This window comes from Crocuta crocuta, unplaced genomic scaffold (genome assembly GCF_008692635.1).
Source record: "Crocuta crocuta isolate KB4526 unplaced genomic scaffold, BGI_CrCroc_1.0 scaffold70, whole genome shotgun sequence".
Taxonomy (NCBI): Eukaryota; Metazoa; Chordata; class Mammalia; order Carnivora; family Hyaenidae; genus Crocuta; species Crocuta crocuta.
The window spans coordinates 6,809,803-6,833,713 of NW_027528417.1; the positions used below are offsets into that span (position 1 = coordinate 6,809,803).

Consider the following 23,911-nt stretch of genomic DNA (forward strand, 5'->3'; position numbering starts at 1 on the left):
TTGGCTCAGGTCATGATCTCGCAGTTCGTGGGTTCAAGCCTCGAGTCAGGCTCTGTGCTGACAGCTCAGAGCCTGGAGCCTGCTTCGGATTCTCTGTCTCCCTCTCTCTCCACCACTCCCCTGCCCCTCTCAAAAATAAACAAGCATTTCAAAAAATTTTTAATAAAAAAAAATTTTTAAAAAAAGGTCAGATGAACGTTTTGGTTTCCCACCACATATAAAAGTTAGTTTACACTATGCTATAGTCTATTAAGTGTGCAGTAACAGCATTATGTCTAAAAAAATTCACATAATTTTATAAAACTTGATTGCTAACAAGTGCTAACCATCACCTGAGCCTTCAGCAAGTCATGACCACTGATCACAGATTGAAACAAATACAGTAATAAACAAGTTTGAACCATTGTGAGAATTACCCAGACGAGGCCCAGAGACACGAAGTGAGCAAAGGCTGTTGGAAAAATGGTGCCAACAGGCTTGCTCAACACTGGGTTGCCACGGACCTTCCATTATGGAGGATGCAACACGTGTGAAGCACAATAAAGCGAAGCATAATGAAACGAGGTATCCCTGTACTTTTGTTTGATAAAACTCACAGCATGGGAGAAAAATCGCCAGCGTGCCTCAATTACAAGGTGTCACTTTAGAGTTTCGCACGTTTGCCTTGGGTCTTCTCGGTAATCGTCCTACCGTGTTTGCTCTGTGAGCAATGGAGTAGAAGGAGAAAGGTAAAGGGACCCGTCTGTTAACTAAGAGTCGTTACTTGTTCTAGCACCACCAACCCGCAGAAATATCCCATTTGTAACTAAACTTAATTTCCACTCCAAGAGTTTGGGGTAAAGGAAGATTTCTTTCCAGCTCTATGATTTCTGAGTAGAGTCAGGAAACGTCCTGATTCCACATTCCAGTAGTCTTGTAATGTTGACCTTGAATAACAAACCTTACCCTCTGGCCATGAACACCTCTAAATCTGCATAACCTCAGAGTCATGTGCCTTATGGAAAATACCTGAGGCTCTAAATGGATTCTCCTGGGTTCCTGGAGGGGCAGTAGTCCGCAGTGCCTCTGTTTCCAAACTTCTTTTTTGCGAGTGCACAAGCATAGGTACAAAAACATAAGGACATCGAGACCCCAACCCCATCACTGGACCAAGTTTGACAGAAATATCCCGGACATCCTACACTTATCTGCACAAATGGAGCACATGGGACTTACTGGGGAAGTAAGACATCTCTGATGAGAGCCAGCAGATTGCTGTCAGAGTCAACATTTGCCTCTTTCTTGCCATCCCCAACGTCCTGGTTCACGAGGAGAGATGTGGTTTCTGAGAGCAACCGCAAGCTGAAGAGCCTCCACTCCACTTGAAACAAAGAAACACCAAGAACGTGAGCACATGGAGACAGAAGGAAAACAGAATGTGTGCCTGTTGGCATTCTCGGTGATGGGCTCACACTTACCATTTTGGCTCTGAACCAAGGAGACCAGGGGTGGCAGGATATAATCAACAACCTTAAAGGAAAGATGTAAAAGACTTGGTTCAAATGTTTATAATCACAAAACTGGTATTAACTACTCTCTGTTCTTTTTGCATTGACAGAAACACTAATCAAAAGAGGGGGGAATATCAACAGCTAAATTTATGTCCTAGATTTAAACTCTACATGACATTTAATAAACCTCCAAGCTCATTTAACTCTGAATAAGTCCTCAGGTCAAAATGACATTCTGATCATCACAACGGTAATTTATCAAAACCTTCGGAGTCTATGAAAGGAACCTTAGTACATAATCCAAAATCTGGTTGGCACAGGTTGACATTAAACCACCAAATGAATATATATAAGCTAGTGACCATTACTCAAGTTTAAACTACACAATCAAAATATTGGGGGAAAAGGAGACACCCAATCCTCATGTTTTATTAAATACATCAAAGAGCTATGACATGTTAATCTTGGTTATTTTTAGAAATAGATTCAAAAGATGTAAATCCACTACACAAACCGCCTCTGGGATTTCCTAGTTATTGAGAGTACAACCAAATGTGGTTTGAAGCCAAATCCAAAATGACAAATCAATTCCCCCCAACATAAGGCAGAAAGGACAAATCATTCCTGCAGTCTAATCTGGAAGCCTACTCTGTCCTTGGATGAACTATTTTGGTGACAATAAACAAAATTCCCATTGTTTACAACTCAATTTATTTCTGATCCTAGGATAAGCATTAATTCCCCCTACACTGATAAAAGGGCAGTAGAAACTGTTCACAGCCCCACAATACCATCTTGCTATTCAAACCATTGAAACAAAGCCCCATGTGGGTAAAGGTATCTACACATGGGTAGTTACCCACCAGTGTTAACCTGTTCTAGCTCCACCTTATAAGTTTATATATAATAGTCTATCCAGATATTGGTACAAGGACCCTAAGAACCAGAGATGTTTTGTTTACCCTCTTCCATTAAGTGATGTCACATCGCTCAAAGCACAGACTAAGGAACTGTGATTGCTCTAAACTCCCAGTTATGTCAGAAGCAACAACCATGCAAAAGAAGCAAATATTTCTCACTATTAACACCTATCAACGTGATCAACACCTACCTTAAAGGTTTAAGAGAATATATCAAAAGAGGAGTGGGACTGAAATAAATTATAAGTGTCCAACTCAAGTTTGAAAAACAATTAAGCACGGTCAAAAAGCAAGATCATCAGACAGCAGACAGACAGACAAACATCAACAGTATTCCTACATGCCTAAGACAACCAGTTACATAACAGAATTAAGATACGATCTACAAGAGCAATCAAATTCTAAGGTATCTATGATATCATGACTTTTACAGAAAAAAATGTAGAAAATATTTACAGTAGGTACAGTAGCCACGGACACACTCCTGCAAAGAGCCTGAAAGCTGGCACGACCATCCTCACGACAAGGAAAATGCTAACCAAACAAGATCAACAACTCTCCTCAGACACCTCAAAGAACTGAAGTCACAGAACAAATCGCTCCCCTGAAGAGACAGGCAAGCAGAATCGCAGCTTAACAGGAGAAGAAACGGCCAGTGGAGTCAGCAGCTGGCACAAAACCTGAAGGGTAACTGAGGAATTGTTGGGGGCCTGACCTTGGGGGGCAAAAATTCCTGGGGTACAGCCTTACGGAGCCCCCACACACCCAGGAGAAATAAACTGGATTCCCAGGGTGGAGATTGGAGAAAAACCCCTCATGCTTCCAGCAGAGGGAGGCAAAAATGAACCATTCTGAAACATGCTCAGAACATTCTCTTCTTCTTAACAAAGGCCTGGACACAAAGGACACTATCGTACCAGAGCCTATACGAGGGTTTTACCAGAACCCAACCAATGTAGGAAAGACAAGCCCAACTCCAGCACCCTCTCAGCCTCCTTGTCTTCCCTAGATGCAGGCGTAGGGACAACTGAAAAACACTTGTGAAGGTCACAACCAGATGCAGAGGCTCACAAAAAGAATCCTAACCACGGGACTGTGGGACGTTTCCCCTCCGGGCATGCCTTACTGCAACAGTAACAGGGCTCTTATACAGTAACATGGATTACCACTGAGAGAGTTGCAAGACGCAGGTTTTATGTCAGAAGGAGTTATTAGGGAAACCCCAAACAAAAAACTAGGAGAGACAAAAACTAGGACCCTGGAGGGAATTTTAGCCTCTGAAACCACAAGTATGGCCAACAGGGAACACAATCTGGCTTCAGGCCACATACACATCAAATCTGACACTAATGATGTGCTTCTCTCAATTCATTTTACCTGATGGATCATGCTGAAATGAAATATTCTAAGTGTTAAGAGAAACCACCAAGCTACAATTCTGAGTGAAATTATCCCTCAAAAGTAAAAGGAGAAATAGAATTTTCTCACACAAACAAAAATGAAATTTTCTGCCAGGAGACCATCCTTGCAAGAAATGTTTTAAAAAGTTCTTCAGAGGGAAGAAAAATGATATAGGTCGGAGACTCAGATCTATACATCAGAGAAGGCATAAACAAAGGTAATGCATAGTCATTGATGAATAGACTCCGAGAGGTCAACTCTCTGCAAATTAACCCGTAATTCCAATGTAATGCAAATAAATATTCCAAGAACGTTTGCATTAACTCCTCATATTGATTCTATAATGTATTTGGAAAATAGTGACAATGCTATAGAAACATAAAGATGGATGGAAATTAAGATAGACATGCTGGTGCTTCAGCAAGGCTTGACTCTGAAGAAATTTTTCCCTTCCTCATTCTTGAAGCCTCTTCCTTCCCCTCATTTATTTTCCCGTAGAATGCTTTGTTCCAGGAACTCAGTGCTGATATTGACATCTCGCTGACCTCAATGTATACTTAATAATGAGACTTGGATGGCCGTGCCAATGTTAGACATGAGACCACCTAGGAAGACATGATGAAGGCGGCTGGCAGCAACATACCACATTCCTATTGAAACCACCCAGATCCTGTATTTTCCCCAAAAAAAAACCCTCAGCCTTTTACCTAGGGAGTCTTAGAGACATTAGCCTCCTGCAGCCTCCTTTGCCCAGCAAAATAATACACTATCTTCCTTCTTTATACCAAACTCTGTCTTCACATTATATTTTAGCTCCAGAGCACAGAGGTCGATTTCAACAACCGTGGAGAATCAAAAATAACAGAGGATTTTCAAGAAATTGTGGGGCAGAGACGGTTTAACCTATGAAGTTTCCAGGCTTCCTATAAGGGAAACAAGGTGGTATAAGTGTAGAACTAGACAAAGAAGTTCATGGAATATAACTGAGAGCTTAGAAACAGACACATATGGTAACTCGGCAAAGGACAGCAATAGTATTAGCAACAGTGGAAAAACATGTAGACTATTCATTTAAGGGTAGAGGTACAATTAACTATCTATTTGGTAAAAAAAAAAAAAAAAACAGAGAATACTAAAAAAAAATAATTTCAGGAGGCTTAAAGTTAGAATAGTTAAAAAGAAAAGCTTTTAAAGGAAAATAGCATAGTTTTGTGATATTAAAGTAGGAAAGGACTTCTTTTTTAAAAATATTTTTTAATGTTTATTTTTTAGAGTGCAAGTGGGGGAGGGACAGAGAGAGAGAGGGGTACATAGGATTTGAAGCAGGCTCCCCACTGACAGCAGCAAGCCCAAAGGGGAGCTCGAAATCACGAACCATGAAATCATGACCTGAGCTGAAGCTGAACACTCAACCAACCAAGCCACCCAGATGCCCTGGAAAGGACTTCTTAAGTAACATCTAAAAAGTACACACTAAAAGAAAAATATTAACAAGTCTGACTACATTAAAACAAAAAAAACATTTATATCAGATGAGTTCCTATAAACAAAATGAGAAGAAAAGCCTAGGAGAAAGTTCTGCAATCCCCACATCTGACAATGGATTTACATGTGGAATGCAAGAAGAAAAATCAATGAGACAAAGATGAACAGCCCCCAAAACTGGACAAAAGACAAGAACAGTGGTTTCCAAAAGAAAATACTCACATAGTCAACAAACATATGAAAACTATTCAAACCCACTATCAAGGAAATGACAATGAGAACACTGAGATACTGATTTACACATGTTCAGTTAAGAAATTACCTTAGTACCAAGAGCTTGCAAACCCCAGGGGAAATGGGTACCCACATACCACAGTAAACCAATAAACTGGTACAAGAACTTGGAAGAAGAATTTCACAACTCCAACCACAGTTTTGGGTAACACATTCAAAGTTAGTCATTTAAGATCTGATTTCAAGAGTTAAAAAACAGAATGGATAATCAATATATTTAATGAAAGCAACCAACCTGCAAAAAGATACAGACAGTATCTCATTATGTAGCCTGAAACAATACCTAGAATCTTAAATACATACCAAATGTAAATTTCTGTATTAAAAATATATTTAATCAGATAGAGGATGCTGATGGAGAAAAAAGTGCTTGCTATAATATGTAAATGAAGACTACAAGACAATTTCAATTTTTGACTATTCACCTTTAATTCATATTTTTCTTGAGCAATGACAGTTGATTACGTTATCAAATGAAAGCTGCCCATAAATCACAAACAGAAAAATAAAAATAAAATTAATCTGAAAATGTCTGGATGCTTACTTAGCAACTCAAACAAGGCAAGGGAGATAAACACTGAAAAACAGTTTCATCCATTTTATTTATATTCTATTCAATAACTACATAAATCAAAGTAATAAATGGTTTTTAGGAAAAGATCATCGGTTGTTAAATTCCAAAATGAAAAACGCCATATACCTCTGGCAAAATGTTGACTTAAACATGCAATGATTCTAGCAAAATATAACAGATGAAAATTAAAGTTTTAAAATTCTAGTTATTTTGGAGCAGAAAAACATATTAAGTTCTTAGAGTAAAACTTTAATAGAAAATATATAGAAAATGTAACAAAAGAAATTTAAGAAATTAAAACATTTCAATATATTACTGTAGAAATCAAAGGGTTACTGTATCTACTCTCAACAAAATGCAAGGAAAAAGATTTGTAGGAGTGATATATCTCAACATTTACACAAATATTAAGTATAAGTACACCCAGAAATTAGATTATACACACACACACACACACACAAAAATAATGTCAATGAGCTCGAAGTATGTAGGTACAGGGATTTTATTACCACCACTATCAAAACTTAATAGCTACTATGGTCTAACATGAAACAATGCTCAGCATCCCTCATCAGGGAATACAAATCAAAACCACACTGAGATACCACCTCACGCCAGTCGGAGTGGCTAAAATGANGGAAAAAAGGAAATCTGGCCATGTGTAGCAACAGGGATGGACCCTGAGGGTGTTATGCTGAGGCAAATAAGTCAGGCAGAGGACAGATACCATATGTTTGCATGTATAGGAGGATTAGGAGGAACTTAACGGAGGACCGTGGGGGAGAAGAAGGGGAAAAATAGTGGGGGAGAGGGAGGGAGGCAAACCATGAGAGACTCTTGAATGCCGAGAACAAACTGAGGGCTGATGGGGGTGGTGGGGAGGGGAAAGGGGGAGATGGGCATGGAGAAGGGCACTTGTGGGGATGAGTGCTGGGTGTTATATGGAAACCAATTTGACAATAAACTGTTAAAAAAAATAGCTACTAAGGTCTAGAATGGCAATGAACACAAATGTGAAATAACTAACATTACATAAACTGGGATGTGTGGATGAGCCAGAGTTTCTTGGCAGAGAAGGTGTATTTTATCATTGCCACTGTCCTTGAAATAAATAGCTGCTAAAAGTTTGACGTAAAGGCCTACAAATCCATCCAGATAATGACTTGGGCCTTTTTACACTTTCCTTTTGGAAATATTTAGAGTAGTTTACTCTGAATTTATTTTAAAACCATCTAGATGAACCTTAAGACAATGACCTGGATAAATAACCTACAAGACACCAGCCAGAGCTGAGAAAGCAACTCTAAACTGAGAGAGCAGATCGGCTCATGACAACACATTGAACAAAATTCTAGCCTCTGATCCCAAATCCCTGGAGGTTACACTGTAACTCTCAGAAAGAGGGGGGCAGCTGTAAAATACAAGACCACAGCTCCAAGGTGCTCAAAGTGACACAGAAGAGCATGGCACTGGTATCAGGGAAAGGGACCCCAGAAAATAGCTCTTAGAAACAGTAATGATGATTACTTGAGCCTCCCCAGAAAACGGCTCTTGGAAACAGTAATGATGATTACTTGAGCCCCAGAGCAGGGAAAATCTGTTCTTTCTTAAAAATATCTTGATACCTGTATTTCGGAACAAATCATTTCCTGCATATCCCCATGCACTTTATTCTCCCTTATGCATTTAAAAATGTCTTTCCAACATAACACCCTCAAGGTCCATCCATGTTGCTACACATGGCCAGATNTAAAGAAGAGGAATGAAAAAAAAATGTCTTTCCAAGAATGAGCTCACAGACTTCACCGGAATGCCAAAGGCTTCCAGTGTACAAAATGCAGAAACAAATGCCAAGAATGCTAACCCACTGGGTTCACTGGAAACATGTACCCTTCAGAGGATGGACCACTTGCCCAAAATTTCCAGCCAATCCACAGATCTTTAAAAATGGACTCATTTCACCAAAGAAAATAATCTTTCTAACAAAAGGGTCATCAAGATAAAGATGCTTCACAGGTGTGAACCAATTAGAGTCTTTCCAGTGCTAACCAACCACCTCTTGAGCGTGTATTCCTGATAGCACACTTCACATACAAACTAACCTTTCCTAGGGCAGACCCTAACACCAACTCATGCATATCTTCTTACACCTCTATGATTAAGTATTTTCAAGTAAATTAAGTATCTCAAAATAATACCGGGAGAAACCTTAAAACTGGTTCATGATAACATTTCACACTTCTTTCTCTTGGCAAACAGGATTCTGTCTGCCTGAAACACTGACTCCTCACTCAGGAGGCCCTTCAGGAATTAATTCCTACCTATCTCCAAGGTTTAATTCAAGAATAAAATCATCTTCTCAAAAAACCATCTCCAGACCCCATGAGACTGAACAGGGCTCTTGACCCCAAGCAAACCACCAACACAGCACTCTTCAAACCATGGTCCAATCTTTGTTTTTCATATTGGTCTCTTCCAACCAAGCAACCGATACAGGGTCTCATCCTAGCTCACTACTGTATCTTCCTTAACACCCACTGATTTTTCATTAAGTTTTTTTTTTTTTTCATTTTAATTGCAGTATAATTAAATCCCAGTGCTTTGTTTTAAAAAGGTGGTTTACAGGGGCTCCTGAGTGGCTCAGTGGGTTGAGCATCTGACTCTTGATTTCAGCTCAGGTGATAATTCCAGAGTCAAGGTATTGGGCCCCACGTCAGGCTCTGCACTGGGTGTGGAGCCTGCTTAAGATTCTCTCTTTCCCTCTGCCCTCTCCCCAGCTTGCTCTCTAAAATATAAAATATTAAAAAAATAATAAAGAGGTGGTTTACAAAAGGCACTTACTATAAATATACAAGTGATAAATACGTAAGTAAACCAAAACCTTAAAGGTTTCTTTGGGTCTACTTATTACATCACTGCTATAACTCTATTCGCATTAATTCATCCTATGAATGTGAACAGGAAAACGTCCTATTAATATGAATAGGATGTTTAAAAAGTGTTGAAACCTGAAAGGTTTTGTTCTACACAATGGCAATATCTGGAAGGAAGGGAGGGAGGAAGGGAGGGAGGTGGGGGGGAGGGAGGGAGGAAGGAAGGAAGGAAAGAGGAAGGAAGAATTTGCTTTTGTATCCTGAGTGTAAGCTGAGGTGAGCCCAGCTTTGAATTTTGAATAAAATTCTCAGGCCTGCATGCTATAGGAAATCTCAAGTCCTCTCAGATTTCTCGGACTGTGCAGTGGTGTGTTTACTTCCCCATGGTTCACTGCCGACTCTGAGTTTTTACTTACTCTAGTATTTTATTTGTGTTTTTCCTTCTCCTGCTGTTTGCTTCCGAGACTGAGTATCCAAATGAACGGTGATCAGCCTAGACATGACAGTTAGGACTCTGTCCCGCGGCCTCCGCAGGAAGCAGGCAGGGAAGCCAGCTCACGACACCTGCCGCAGCCAACTCAGGACGGTCAGGACTCGGCGGACGGATGCCAGCTTCACTGTTTCCGTAGCCTGCCTCCTCCACCTCCCGACCAGCCAGAGAAAGTCAAACACGCTCCCCTAACCAATCCCACAGGAGGCCCTGTTTCTCACTAGTCTGCCTCCAGCCCCCCCAGGCCAACCAAGATACACACCTTAAGCCTCCCCTTTTTGTCGGCCCTAAAGTTTTTACAGCCTCTGCCGAGCTTAGGGTCTCTGCCAAATACAAGTAAGGAGGGTGATTTCCCCCCTACAGCAAGCTCCCCATTGCAGCCTCAGGGGGTCTTCCTGATCTCCACCCTTCTCACGGTGCCACATGAACACAGACACAGAACACGGTCCCTTTTCAAGGACTGAATGTAAAATGTCACAGGTTCTCAGTGTGTACACCAGACTCGACTGAGGGTTCCGAGGGATACAGCTTTTGTAGCGGCAACACCCACAATCTGCAACTGAATATTAAACACTCTGCTTTTAGTCATCTTTGAATCACCTGCATCTTTGATTTTTTTTTCCCCACTAACCTTGTCCCCCCACAGCTCTGATGATCCTGCCCTGTTGCCTGAATCTTGTAGGCCCCCTCTTCGTTCTTGCCTTTTTTCCTCTTCTCTTCTCTCCCCGCCCAATGTCCGCTCGTTATTTATGCAGAGAAACTGTACTTCCCTGCCACCCCCACCCCTTTTGTTCATCCAAGCTCCAAGGCCACTCCTGGATCCCTACATACAAAGGAAATGGAAGTCCAATACAGACCCAGCTGTGGCCTAGTGGTTATAAAAAGGCCAGGGAGATATTTCAAGATGACAGCTTTTCTCTGTCTTCCGGCAGATCATATGGCCCTACACACAAAGAGGAGGTCCCCCTCCACATAATCCAAGACTCACACCCCTCGCAGAGATCCCTGACCATTCTCTCTTTCAAATATACTTTGAAACAGCATTCATTTGTTATTTTCTTCCTTAACACCCAATGATTTTTATTAAGTTTTTAATTTTAATTCCAGTATAATTAACATACAATGTTATATTAGTTTCATGCGTAGGATATAGTGATTCAACAATTCTATACATAATACCCCTTGATTTTTATCTAAAACTAGGGCTAAGTTCCCCTAGAAATTCAAATCCTATGTCATACCAACACAAAGAATAAGTACTGATTAGTCATGTTATAAAACATTTCTTGTTAAAAATAATATGTGGGGAATGCAAGACAACCCAATGCCAAATGGTAACAACGCAGCACAGTAAAAAAGAAGGAAAAGGGACAAAAACCTAAACCTCCTCTTTACCAAATAGCTTTCAAGTCACAGTGAGGAAATCATAACAAAGTCCAACACCGTGTAGGACAAAGCAAGTCGTGTACACCTTCTATTGGCACCGCTTTGTCCACGGGTACTAGGTCTACCTGTTACAAACAAGAGACTGAACCGTCTGAGACAATACACAGTAACTTCTGCTGCTGTGAAGTAGATGGTTTGTTCATCGGTGCTTTCCTCTACTAGAATCTTCCACAAGATTTATAAACAACAGATGTACCGTGTACTTAAGTTCCACTGCAACTCTAATTGAGCTCCCCTACACGAATGACTTCTACCACAAAATTTCATCCTTCGTTTACTTATTTTAGTTGTGGCGACAATACACCTGTGTATAGAACAATCCAAGGAACCTTAATACTTAACGCTTGTGGCAATTGCTTTGTTACACAAAGACATTTGTCTGTGGTAAAAGTCATTTAAGGACATGTCCTAAAAACAGAGTCATGGTTTACTTTTTTAAAAAATACAGATTCCCAGGTCTAGGTGCTTTTCATTTCTTTGCTCAAAGCCTGGGACCCCTACCCCAAACTATGTGTGCATGTACATGCATGTTAGTTGCTGCTAGTGATCCCCAATGTCCCAAAAGAAAGGGATGTCCGTGACCTAGGGATGCTGACAGCTCTGGGACACTTCAGCTACACAATTGCAAAGACACCAAAATATGTAAATAATGCTCTTATGGCTAAACTTACCTTCACTTGGTCTTAAAGCCTTGGATGCTCAAAATGGGAATTTATCACTTAACAAGCTTATGTTCCGTTTTAAGAAATGATGAACACAAGATACTCAAGTTCACTGGCTTTCTCCCATAAATAACCATGTAACCATATTCAAATGTTCTTTTTTCACAAAGAAAAAAGCAACAATCTAACCTATGGAAAGTGTATTTCTGAAATGCTCATTTATGATGAAAGTATGCTTTATGCTGTTATTTTTGTAGTGGGTGTTTTTCTTCTTTTTCATTTTACAGATGAAAGTATATCATTTGAAAACTGAAGTGTACTATTCTAAGCACTCAATTAAAATTCTTATCCTACATTTGACAATTAATCAGTCTTCCTTTCAGTGAGCCTTGGAAAATGTGGTACATCTGACAGCACAATAATTAACATGTTCACACCAACTGCCAGTCCCCTCTCCTCCAAAGTCATATTGGACGCACGAGGGAAACATGCCTACACCGTGAATTCTACCCCGGCTAATGGAAGAGCGGGCCAAGTACAATACCCTTTTTGAGGAGAACAACTACAAAAACTAGACACAACATTGTTTTAATCCTCTTTACAATATTAAATACCTAATAAGATGCTAAGGAATTCCCAAGACACAAGACATGGGCAAAATTTCAGAAGACGGACATCTGCTATTGGCAAGACTGGGACTGGGGAGAAACACTCTTCTATACTACTGGGAGGTGGGGGAAGGAAAATAGCAACTCTAGGATCTATTTCTCGATCCCACAATCACCACTCTGGAAACGTGCCCTGAAGACACACCTCCGACTCTGGAAACTGCATGTGCACAGGGCTATTTGCTTGTAACTGAAAAATATTAGACACTACCGAAATGTCCCAACGCAGGAGATGGGCTGAATAACCTCTGATGCATATACAAAGAGTAGAGTACTATACTGCTCTGATGAAGGGTGAGGAAGAGCTCCATGAACTGATATGGAGTGACACTGCTCTGAATCCATCTCTTTCTACAGCTTTGACTTTTGGAAGCATGTTGATCTTATATGTATTCAAAAAATAAAAAGGACAAGAAGGGAAAAAAGAAACCCTACACTTGAAAGCAAATTGAAATCTAATCAACTATATTTCAGATTAGTATTATAACCGTACTAAAAGGGGAGGAAAAGGACCAATCCAAGTACCTTACAAACACAGCAGAGTGTAGACAGCAGGAATCATATGGACATGGACTGGGTTTGAAGTTATTACTGTGAACTTATGGTTTCAAAATTTGTGTGTGTGTATGTGTGCACCAGTATATGCAAGCATGCATATGAGTGTGTTGTGTGTGTTCACATGCGTATATACCCATATCCATTTCCAAGCTCTGTTTTATGTATACTTTTCTGAGAAGCTAAGACATCCCAGGAAAGAGAAGCACACCTAGGGCCCTAAACTGTGGTTTCTAATACCACCTCCCATGAAGAGGAGCCAGAGCTCCTCTGAGAACTGACTGGGAAATGACTGGGCCAGGGCAGAGAACCTAAAAGCCAAGGCAAGAATATCTTGTGCCAGCAATTTAAAAAAAAAAAAAAAAAAAAAAACTCAGAAAATGATGGGGTATGTCACAAGGGCACAGGAACCAACTAGTAAAGCTTTATACTGGCCACATCTGGTATAATTTGAGCACCCAAATAATTTCAGTCATGAGGCCATTGATAAAAACAGGGATCTCTGGTATACAGAATGATGGCAGGCAGAAACACATGCACCTTCCTTATCCCTAGAATGTGATAATTTATCACCTTGCACAGCAAAAGGGGTTTTATACATGTGATTAACTCAAGGATCTTGAGGGGTTTATCCTGGATTAGACAGTTGGGCCCAGTATAATAACAAGGCCTCCTAATAAGAAGGAGAAGGGAGGATCAGAGTCAGAGGAGGAGATGTGTCAACAAGAGCAGAGATCAGAGAGAGAGGAGAGAGAAAGACCTGAAGATGTGACACTGTCACCTTTGAAGATGGAATAAGAGCCACGCATGAGCCAAGGAACACAGGCAGCCCCCGGGAGCTAGGAAACGTAAGGAAAATGATTTTTCTTTTTCTGCTTCCCTTACTGCTCACAAAAGGAACACAGATATGCTGACACCTTAATTTTAACCCCAAAGACCATTTTGCACTTCTGACCTCCAAAACCATAACATAATAAATTTGTGTTGTTTTAAGCCCCTAAAGTTTTGATAATTTTTTACGGAAGCAATAGGAAATTAATACAGGATACAAGTCCACACCAATGATTGATTAACAGATATGCTAATTCTTATCAATTACTTTGCAAAAAAAAGTGGGGGGCGTACATTTACCAAGATCTATACACTTTTACTTTCTTATGAAAAATATTTTTTGAAATTTAACAGAACACTTTATTAACAAAAAATCTTTATTAATGAGTATAAAATAACCTAATTATTTTACATTAAAAAGATGAATTCTAATTGTACTTTTTTTGTACATTATTAATGTAACAATCTACAGTAAAGGGTTTATTAATATGCCCTCATATGTATGCAGTTAGGCATTCACAAATGTATAAAACACAAATAGAAACGAATTTAAAGTATTGAACTATATCTTTAAAATTAAATCTATTAAATAAAACAAAATGTGTATCAAATTAAATTTAACCTCTGATGGGGCACCCGGGTGCCTCAGTTGGTTAAGCGTCCGACTTCAGCTCAGGTCATGATCTCATGGTCTGTGAGTCTGAGTCCCACATGGAGTTCTGTGCTGATGGCTCAGAGCCTGGAGCCTGCTTGGGATTCTGTGTCTCCCTCTCTCTCTCCCCCTCCCCCACTCATGCTCTGACTCTCTCTGCCTCTTAAAAAATGAATAAACATTTAAAAACGATTTTTTTTAATTTACTCTCTCAATAAACTGTTCTAGTTTTCTTAATAAACAGAAAATCATACTTATTATCTCCTATACATATTTGTATTTCTCTGTATTAACTATTTATATTAATTATCATCTTTAACCAAAGTCATCAACCTTCCTTTTAATTAAGCATAAGAGAGAAAATAAAGAACAATTTATATATTTTTCTGTCAACTAGCATTTATGTCATACAATTTAAATAATTTTAAAGTATAATATAATTAAAAAGTATGATTCAAAGACATTTACAAATTGTGTTCATCTACGGCCCTTGTGAAAAAATAAAGTAAAAATTATATTGAATGGCCACTGTTTTGTATCTGTTTCTTATTTAGAAACTGTTTAGGCATCCAAAGACTATTAATTAATTATTTGTCCAAGTTCTTAAAGTTACTTAAGGATATATAATTGTAATACAAATTATATTTATGAAAACTACTTTTATATTTACGTAAACTTTTTAATTCAATATAACATACACACATAAAAGTATACTAATCCTCAGGCATATGTCTCAATTAACTTTCACAAGATTAACACACTCCTGTACCCAGCACTCAGATCAAAAAAAGACTTTACCAGAACATTGCAAAGCCCCTTCGTAGCCCCCTCCAGTCACCACCTGCCCCAGGAATAACCACTATCCCAAGTGGTAATAGGTTTGTTTTGTCTGTTTTCAAAGTTAATGCAACTGGATCATGATACTTTGTATCTGCCATCTTTATCTCAACATTAACTTTGTGAGATTTAGCCAAGTTCTTAAGTATAACGATATATCATTCATTTTCTCTGCTATGAGGTATTCTACCATATGACTAAACCATAAGTTACTTATCCATTAGATTGCTGAGATGGGCATCTGGATACTTTCCTGTTTGGAGTTATGAGCAGACTTCTGTATGTATTTTGTTGAACATATGCCGTATTCCTACTGAATATATATTTAGAGGTGAAATTGCTGAATCAACGGCATATACTATGTCTGGCTTCAATAGCTACTACCACTTTTCTAAAGTATTTATACCAACTTACTAACCACTAGAAGTTCCTAAGAGCTCCACACATTCTAAAACCTCATCAATTCTTTTTTTTTTTTTTAACAAATAGTTTATTGTCAAATTAGTTTCCACATAACACTCAGTGCTCATCCCCAAAGTGCCCTNCCTCATCAATTCTTAATAGTAACTCAAAAATCTGGCTTAATTGAAGATAAATTACTCAATATTTATTAGCCTCTAGTCTTTAGTTTAAAAACTTACAAAGGGGCAGCTTTTCATTTTAAAAATGGTATTACCACTTAGCTTAGTTTTATAAGTTAAAGAAATTAAAATATATTTTAGGTGATTTATGTATATTATTACCAGAATTTTCTAATAAAGAATCACCTTTATTTTTCTCTTTGCTGTTAGTTACATTTTTTTGAAACCACCATGAATGGGAGCCATTTGTCTATACAATCCAAATCATTGTGTATTTCTTCTTTTTCTTTCATAGTTTATTGTCAAGTTGGTTTCCATATAACACCCATGCTCATCCCAACAAGTGCCCTCCTCCATGCAATCATTGTGTATTTCTGACTGCTATGTGGGCCACACTTGTGATTTCCAACTCAGCGCAACTAATATGGTCTAAAGTCTAGAAAAAAATCTGAGTTAAGCAATTGTGCTTATCAAGAATTAAATGCATGTAATCACTTCCACATAATAAAGTATCGATCAGCAGCCTTGAACACAGTTTGTGCTAACATTTCAAACAATGTTTATGCTCTTTAGAGTGCTAGATCTTCCATTTCATGTATTTCAGTCATGCTCAAGAAGAGGTAATTAGAAAATTTCCCATAGGTTATAGCATTAAGAAATATTTTTTATGAAGCCCATGAGTTGCCAATGATACCTTTCCTATCATAATATTATGGGCTGTAGTTTCAATGATTATTATAATGGCATTTCAGGTTTAGCAAATAAACTAAATGTCTATATACATGTAGGTACAGATATTTGTAAATACTGGATCTTAACAAATTATCCATGGGGTTATTGTTCATCAGGATAAGGAATCAATAAGCAATACTGGAGCAATGCTCAGAAATCATTGTGATAACAGAGTTTCTGGTAATAGTGGGTATGGTTACCTGGATTAAGCCTCTCATTGAAAACAATGAAAAATGCCAGATAAAATGTAAAAGAACAAGACCTTAAAAGTATTCAAGATCTGAAAAGACGGTGGAGGAACTTCCAGACCGATTTCTAAATGAAAGTCTTAACCAGAGAGTGGAAGAGAAGACAGGAACACAGACCTGACTGTACCCTGGCGGTGCCTACTACTCGCCCAACCACAGGCTCCGGTGGGGGCCACGAGGGCCAGAAAGGTCTGAGTCCGGGTCTTCCCAGCATATGCGGTTTTGTGAATCTCCTGCCCTGAGCTGGGCACTGAGGAGGGGGGATTACACTCTCTTAACAGTGATGGAGAAATGAGATCCAGCCACCAACCTCTCCACACACATTCACTCTCCTGGGAAGTGTGGAGGAGGCTGCCCTGGGAAGTTATGATCTCAGACCTACAGCCTCAGGGATTTGCACCCTGGGTACAAATGACCTTGGTCTGAGGTAGCAATGACTGACAGGGCCCCAAAGCAAGCACGAAGCCTCTTGAAGGAGGGAACAACCACAACAGGCTTCAGGAAATGCCCACAGAGTTCAAGGCCAACAACCCACAAGCAGGAAACCTAAGTAAGGTCTCCAAGAAAACAAGATGAGTTGTACGTGAACAAGATGTAACAGACACCATCTCACGTCACAGTCTCCTGATACTGCAACTGTCAGAAACGGTAAAACTGGGCCTCCTGGGTAGCTCAGGAGGTTGAACTTCTGACTTTTGGTTTCAGCTCAGGTCACGATCTCAGAGTTTGTGGGGTTGAGCCCCACGTCCAGCTCTGTGCCAACAAAAGCCTGCTTGGGACTCTTTCTCCCTCTCTCCCTCTGCTCCTCCCCGACGTGTTCAAGCACATTCTCTCCCCCTCTCTCTCTCAAAATAAACTTTTAAAAAAAATTGTGTTAAACAACGACATCTAATAAATGTGAGTAAATAAACCACAAACTGGAAGATAACTATAATTTCCTATTCCCTATAATTTCTCTATGTTTCCCTATAGGGAACAGGAAATTATAAAAAAGCAATACAGTGGGCTGAAAAAACAGACAAGCAGAATTTCTAGTGGTAAAAGAACTTCTACACATGGAAAATAACCATAATTAAAAAGTCAATGACAATAATTTGGCATGAGACTGAACACAGAAGATAGAAATAAACCTAACAACATAACAGTGAGAAAAATATGGAATATGTAGAAAGACAGCAAGTATAGAAAATACATTGACAAAGTTTAATGTATATGTGGTCTGAGTTGCTGACAGAGACAGAGCAAAGGAGAGAGAGAATGAACAGAGATGATGACTACGAATTTTCCAGAATTGATGAAAAAGGACAATCCACAGATTCAAGAGGCACAAAGAATCCTAAGCAGAATACAAAGAAGTACACAGTTGGTTACATCAGAGTGAGTCTACAGAAAACCAAAGACCCTCCTCTACCCCCAAAAAAATAGTCTTAAATGGAGACAAAGGACAAAGAGACAGATGATCTTCACAGGAAAGACAGACAACAGGAAAATTCAGAATGTAAGATAACGAAATAATATCTTCACAGTACTAAACAAGAACAAAAATAACTGCCAACCTAGAATGCTCAGGGAAAATCTCCTTCAAAAAAACAATGACTTGACAGACAAAGAGCATGCCAGTGGCACCCCCAAGCCAAGGAAAGCTGGGAAGGAAGCACTGCGGTCAGGAAGAGGTGGGGCCAGATTTGAAGGAGTGAGAACTAAGAAAGAAAGAAAAACAAAACAAATAACAACAACACAAGGTAGTATATATGTGGGTAAATGTAATTGAACATTATATCACAGTAGTAATAGTATTATTTTATTACTTAATAATAAAAGAGAGTTAAAGAGAAAGAGACAGAACAAGACAGACTATGAAGAATCAGACAAAAGTAATATACATCATGGGTGAGACTAACTGGAGTTGTTGGCTGAGCTCTGTATTTTACCTAAAGAAAAGATAGCTTCTTTTTTAAGTTCAGCTTTTAATAAGTTAATACGCATGATGTAAATTTTAGGGTAAGCAGTAAAAGAAGAGAGAGAGAATCTAAACACCAATCTTCTATAGAGAAGAAAATTAATGCAAAAGAAAGTAAATCACTACACAAGAGGAGAAATTAGAGACGGGAAAAAAGAAAATATGTATGACAAAGTCTGAAAGAAAATTGTACAGTGAATTCAAATACACTAACGATTATACCAAATGTAAATGGAATACATCCTCCAGTGAAAAGTTAAATACTGGTCAAATTAGATTTTAAAGAATACTATATGATATTTATATGACACAGATCTAATATATAAGGCTAGAGAGATGTTAGAATAAAAAGAACGAAAGAAGATATGTCAGCAAATATTAAGCAAAACAAAGTTTTTGTGATTATATTGAAATGAGCCAAATACAAGCCTTTAGGCAAAAAGCATTACTAGAAATTAAGGTCACTTCACAATGAGACAAAGGTCAATTTCATAAAATGACACCATTTAAAATTTTCATGCACTAATAACATGGCCTCAAAGTACATAAAACAGAAACAATTCCACAAGGAGAAATAAGCAAATTCATAGTAGCCTTAAAGGAGATTTATACACACCTCTCTCAGTAAGTTCTAGAAAAACAACACAAAAGTCAACATCAAAATCACAGAAACACATGGACAAGAACCTCATAAAAGAATATTCTCAAAAAGCCAATAAACACTGGAAAACGAATCAGCCTCATTAGTAGTCCTGATCTTACCAGTTAAAACTATGGTGAAATATCACTATATATTCATTCATTTAAAAGCCTGGAATGACAAGAGTTGAGAAGGAGGTGAGGATCGGGTATTGCACTGTTAGTGTGAATATAAAATAGGACCACCTCTTTCAAAAACCCTATTACATTTTCTAGACAAAATGAGTCTGCATGTATTCCGCAACCACTCATTCCATTCCTAAGTACGTGTCCTAGAAACACTGCATGCTTATGTGGTACAAAAGACATAAACAAGAACTCCATAGCAACATTTTGTAAATGCTAAAAGCTAGAAAGAGCCTAATGTCTATCAGGAATAAATAAGTAAACTGTGATATCTGCATATATTCAAAATCAACAATGGGCTACAATACGCTGGTGAAAAATTAAGCCATATAGATACGTAACAACAAGGATGTCCTACAAACACTGAACCGAAAAAAGCAAGTCATAAATACATGCATACCATATTGACACAAAGCACAAAAGCAGGCAAAACCAATCTATACGGTTTAGGAATGCATGGGAATAATTGCTATCAAAGTCAAAACAGTGGTCCCTTCTCCAGGGAGGAAAGGAATTGTGATTGGGGAAATTCATGGCTGTGGTCATGGTTTGTTAACTGAGTGGTAATTTCTCGAGCGCTGGTTTTACAATATTAAACTACACACATTTGAATGCACATTTAGGGAGGAGGAGAAGAAACCACCATGAAAACTTGATAGGCATTCCCTACACTCGAAAAATAAGGATTCCCTCGCTTGAAACACATGTCCCGGGAGTGCCCAGATGCCACGTAAGACGTCAGGCCACCCTGAAGTCACTCTGTTGGACAGACCACATAGAGGACGGAGAGAGATGTCCCAAGATCTCGGCTGGAGGCAGACATGTGAGTGAATGAGCCTTCAAGATGATTCCAGCCCCAGGCACCACTGACTTGCAAGCACTTGAAAGACCCCAAGTTAGAAATGCCCTGCTGAGTTCAGTCAATCCCTGGAACCATTAGAGAGAACAGGAAAATGATAATTAGGGTTCTCATCTTACCTGGCTTCTTTTCTTGAGGCTTTCTGCGGGTGAGAATGAAATCACAAAGCCTTTCCTCCCTCCTCTAAAGTCAGTGCTCAGCTCACCTAAGCATCAGGGCAAGGCAGAGGTTCTGAAATGGGGGCAATTTCTCTGCTCAGAAGACCTCTGGCAACGTGTAAAGACCTTTCTATTTATCACTGAAGGGGGAAGGAGTGAGTACTACCCACATCTAGTGAGTAGAGGCCAGGGACACTGCTAAACATCCCTCAATGCGCAGGACAGCCACCACAACAAGGGACTGTCCATCCCCAAATGCCCAGTGCCAAGGTTGAAAAACTCTGCCCTAGGAGTTTATGCAGTTGGGTACAACAGATAACCAGGAAAGAAGTAAGAAGCAGCAGGCTGGGGGTAAGGTGTGGACCAGAAGGGAAAGAGAATAATGAGCAGTGAAAATTCCAAGGAAGTCAACAAGAAAGGAAGGGAGTTCTTATGTTCATCTTGTCAGGGGAGCAGCTTCTCTGAATGGTTGTCTCATGTGAGGAAGATATATGAACCAAGCATATGTAAACTAGTCTCTTTACATACAGAATTACCAAGTAAACAAAACAATATCATTCTCACAAGCCGCCAGAACTGACCGTAGAGCAATAGTCTTTCAACAAAATAGGATATTGTATTATTGCTTCAAAAGCCGACAACGTGATCTTGATAAATTCTTCCGATGCCATCAGCCCTAGGAATACAGGTAATTATTACAGGTGCTTATTTTCATGTTCAAAATCACTATATCAAAGTACTTCAAACAAGGATGTCAAATGTCCCATGGTCTACTCACCTACGGCTCCATCTATGTTAGTTTCTCCTGAGTCTATAGATTTAATATGACTCTGTAAAAAAGAAAAATAAGATTTCAAAATAACTATGAAAGAAAATATAAATAACGTTTTCCCCAAAACTGCACTTGTCATTCCTAAAGAAGTAATTTCTGGAAGGCATAAACCCTATAACCAGAGTTTTAAAATACGACCACATGAATGTGTGTGTGTATAAAATCATTTTTAAACATACACTCCACTATCCATGAGATGTAATGTTGGAACAAATTCATTAGCAATATAAGCACAGAAATGTCAACCTATAAACACTGAGGATAATCCAACTGATACATAACATTTCCAGTATGCCTCTTACTCGTTCGCTACCTCGGAAGTTAGTAAGGATGCACGTAATCAGGTGAAACAGTCCTCTCAAAGGAAGGTCAAGCCTAGCTACCCTGCGTGCAAATTGCATTGAGATGCAGCAGTTCAAGACCTGCCTTCACAGTTAACTATCCTTGCTAGACCCTCTGATACATATTCTACTCCTCGAACCCCAACCCCATGCCTCCATGCCGGATGACTCCCAATACTGTTCTAGAAACAGGCCCGAGCGGCTGGGCTGTGAGCTCCCTGGGTGAGTTTCCCAGTCCCCAGCTGAATGCTCCGCACAGAAGAGGTACTCCGTGAACAGGATCCAAACCAAACAGTGGAGGTACGTCTGGTGGCTAAGTTGGCTGAGTGTCCCCCTTCAGCTCTGGTCATGATCTCACAGGTTCATGAGCCCCATGTTGGGCTCTGTACTGACAGCTCAGAGCCCAGAGCCTGCTTTGGATTCTATGTCTTCCCCTCTCTCTGCACAACCCCCCCCCCGCCAAGTAAATAAACATTTTACTAATAATAGTAACAAAACATTACTAATAATAAACAAAACTAATAATAAACAAAACAGCAGTAATAGTGTGAACGTGCAAAAGCCCTGCAACTGAGCTCTGGCCCCTGGCTCACAAAATAATACATATGTTATAGTTTATATATAATAACAAGTAGCAAAAAAAACCACAGGATTACCTTGAAATAAAAAAACCAAATAAGCAATTAGTCTGGAGGGAAAATGAGTCTACTATGATCCAATGATTCTTCTTAAAATATTCAGAAATATAAATGGCTATCTATAACACATACAAAAGCACATGTGTAAGGTTTCTGGGTTATAAAGAATAAAGAAAATTCTTACACCTATATTTAAGTTAGGAGCTCTGCATGAGCTTCCCACGTCCCATGTCATTCGTATGGAGATAATGACTGTCATGAATTTATCATTTCCTTGGCATTTTTTTTTAATAGTTTATTGTCAAATTAGTTTCCACATAACACTCAGTGCTCATCCCCACAAGTGTCCTCCTCCATGCCCATCCCTCCTCCCCCCCACATCCATCAGTCCTCAGTTTTTGTCAGCATTCAAGAGTCTCTCATGGTTTGCTTCTCTCCCTTTCCCCCACCATTTTCCCCCTTCTTCTCCCCCTTGTTCCTCCGTCAAGTTCCTCCTAATCCTCCTATACGTGCAAACATATGATATTTGTCCTTCTCTGCCTGACTTATTTCGCTCAGCATAACACCCTCAAGGTCCATCCATGTTGCTACACATGGTCCTTGGCATTTTTTAATAGCTTTACTAGATATACATGCGTCCCTAAATAGTGTGCTGTTTGTTTGGGTATTTTTGAACTTCACTGAAATTTCAGGCAGCAAACTGTATACAGTTTATACAAGTGGCACAGCATATAGCCATTAAACTGTAGGAAAAAAAAAGAAATTTTAAGGCTGTTGGAAAATACTGATGAATCAAAGTTAAATACAAAGAAGACAGAATACAAATACACTCACAGCATGGTCTCAACGGCATACAGGGCAACTCATATGTGCTACACAGTTTTCTACACACAAGTGCATACATGCAAACTGAAAACACTCTGAGTAAATAACAATATGTTAACAAGAGTTGTCTCTGACAGTGGTGTAGTTATGGGTGATTTTTTCTTCAAATCTCACTGTAATTTTCTACACATTTTTAATAAGTATATATTTTATAATTTATATAAGCACAAATTGCCTTTAAGAGAAAATCTTAAGACATATGCTCTTTGAAAGCTGAACATGTAAGACACTTTAAAGTGGTTTTCAATCTATGATTACAAAAACAAAAAGGACCAAAAATAAATAATGTAATAATTAAAAAAATAGCTTGTCATGATAACTTGGTTGAAATAATTTCACAAAGTTCTAAAAGGGGCATATAACTTTTGCTTAGTAAAGACAGAACTGATGTTGAATAAAATATTCAGAGAAAGATGTCTTTTGACTTACATAAATCTATTTAGAGGTCTAAGGATTGCTAAGCAAAGAAAGAAGGCACCACACAGTGTTTGTACTATGATCTTTCCTGTACATATATTTTAAAATATAGATAATACACAAACAGATGAGGACAAAAATTTCCGAGGAAGAAATCACAGGGACCGACCCACTAGCAGAGGTTTCCTTTAGGAAGACAGAAGCTGGCCTGGGAGGCACGCTTTCACATTTCATTCTCTGCCTTCTGCGCTCTTGGA

At 39.0% G+C, this 23,911-nt stretch overlaps 1 protein-coding gene across 1 annotated transcript in view; it reads right to left on the minus strand.

Moving 5' to 3' along the window:
- ULK4 (unc-51 like kinase 4) overlaps positions 1 to 23,911 on the minus strand; it is a 540,134-nt gene that overhangs the window by 335,780 nt on the left and 180,443 nt on the right. The window contains exons 25-28 of the mRNA XM_077754339.1: positions 21,320 to 21,371; positions 21,123 to 21,217; positions 1,458 to 1,509; positions 1,216 to 1,360 (exon numbers count right to left, since the gene is read on the minus strand). Coding sequence (XP_077610465.1) covers positions 1,216 to 1,360; positions 1,458 to 1,509; positions 21,123 to 21,217; positions 21,320 to 21,371 — 344 coding nt within the window. The remainder of the gene's footprint in view (positions 1 to 1,215; positions 1,361 to 1,457; positions 1,510 to 21,122; positions 21,218 to 21,319; positions 21,372 to 23,911) is intronic.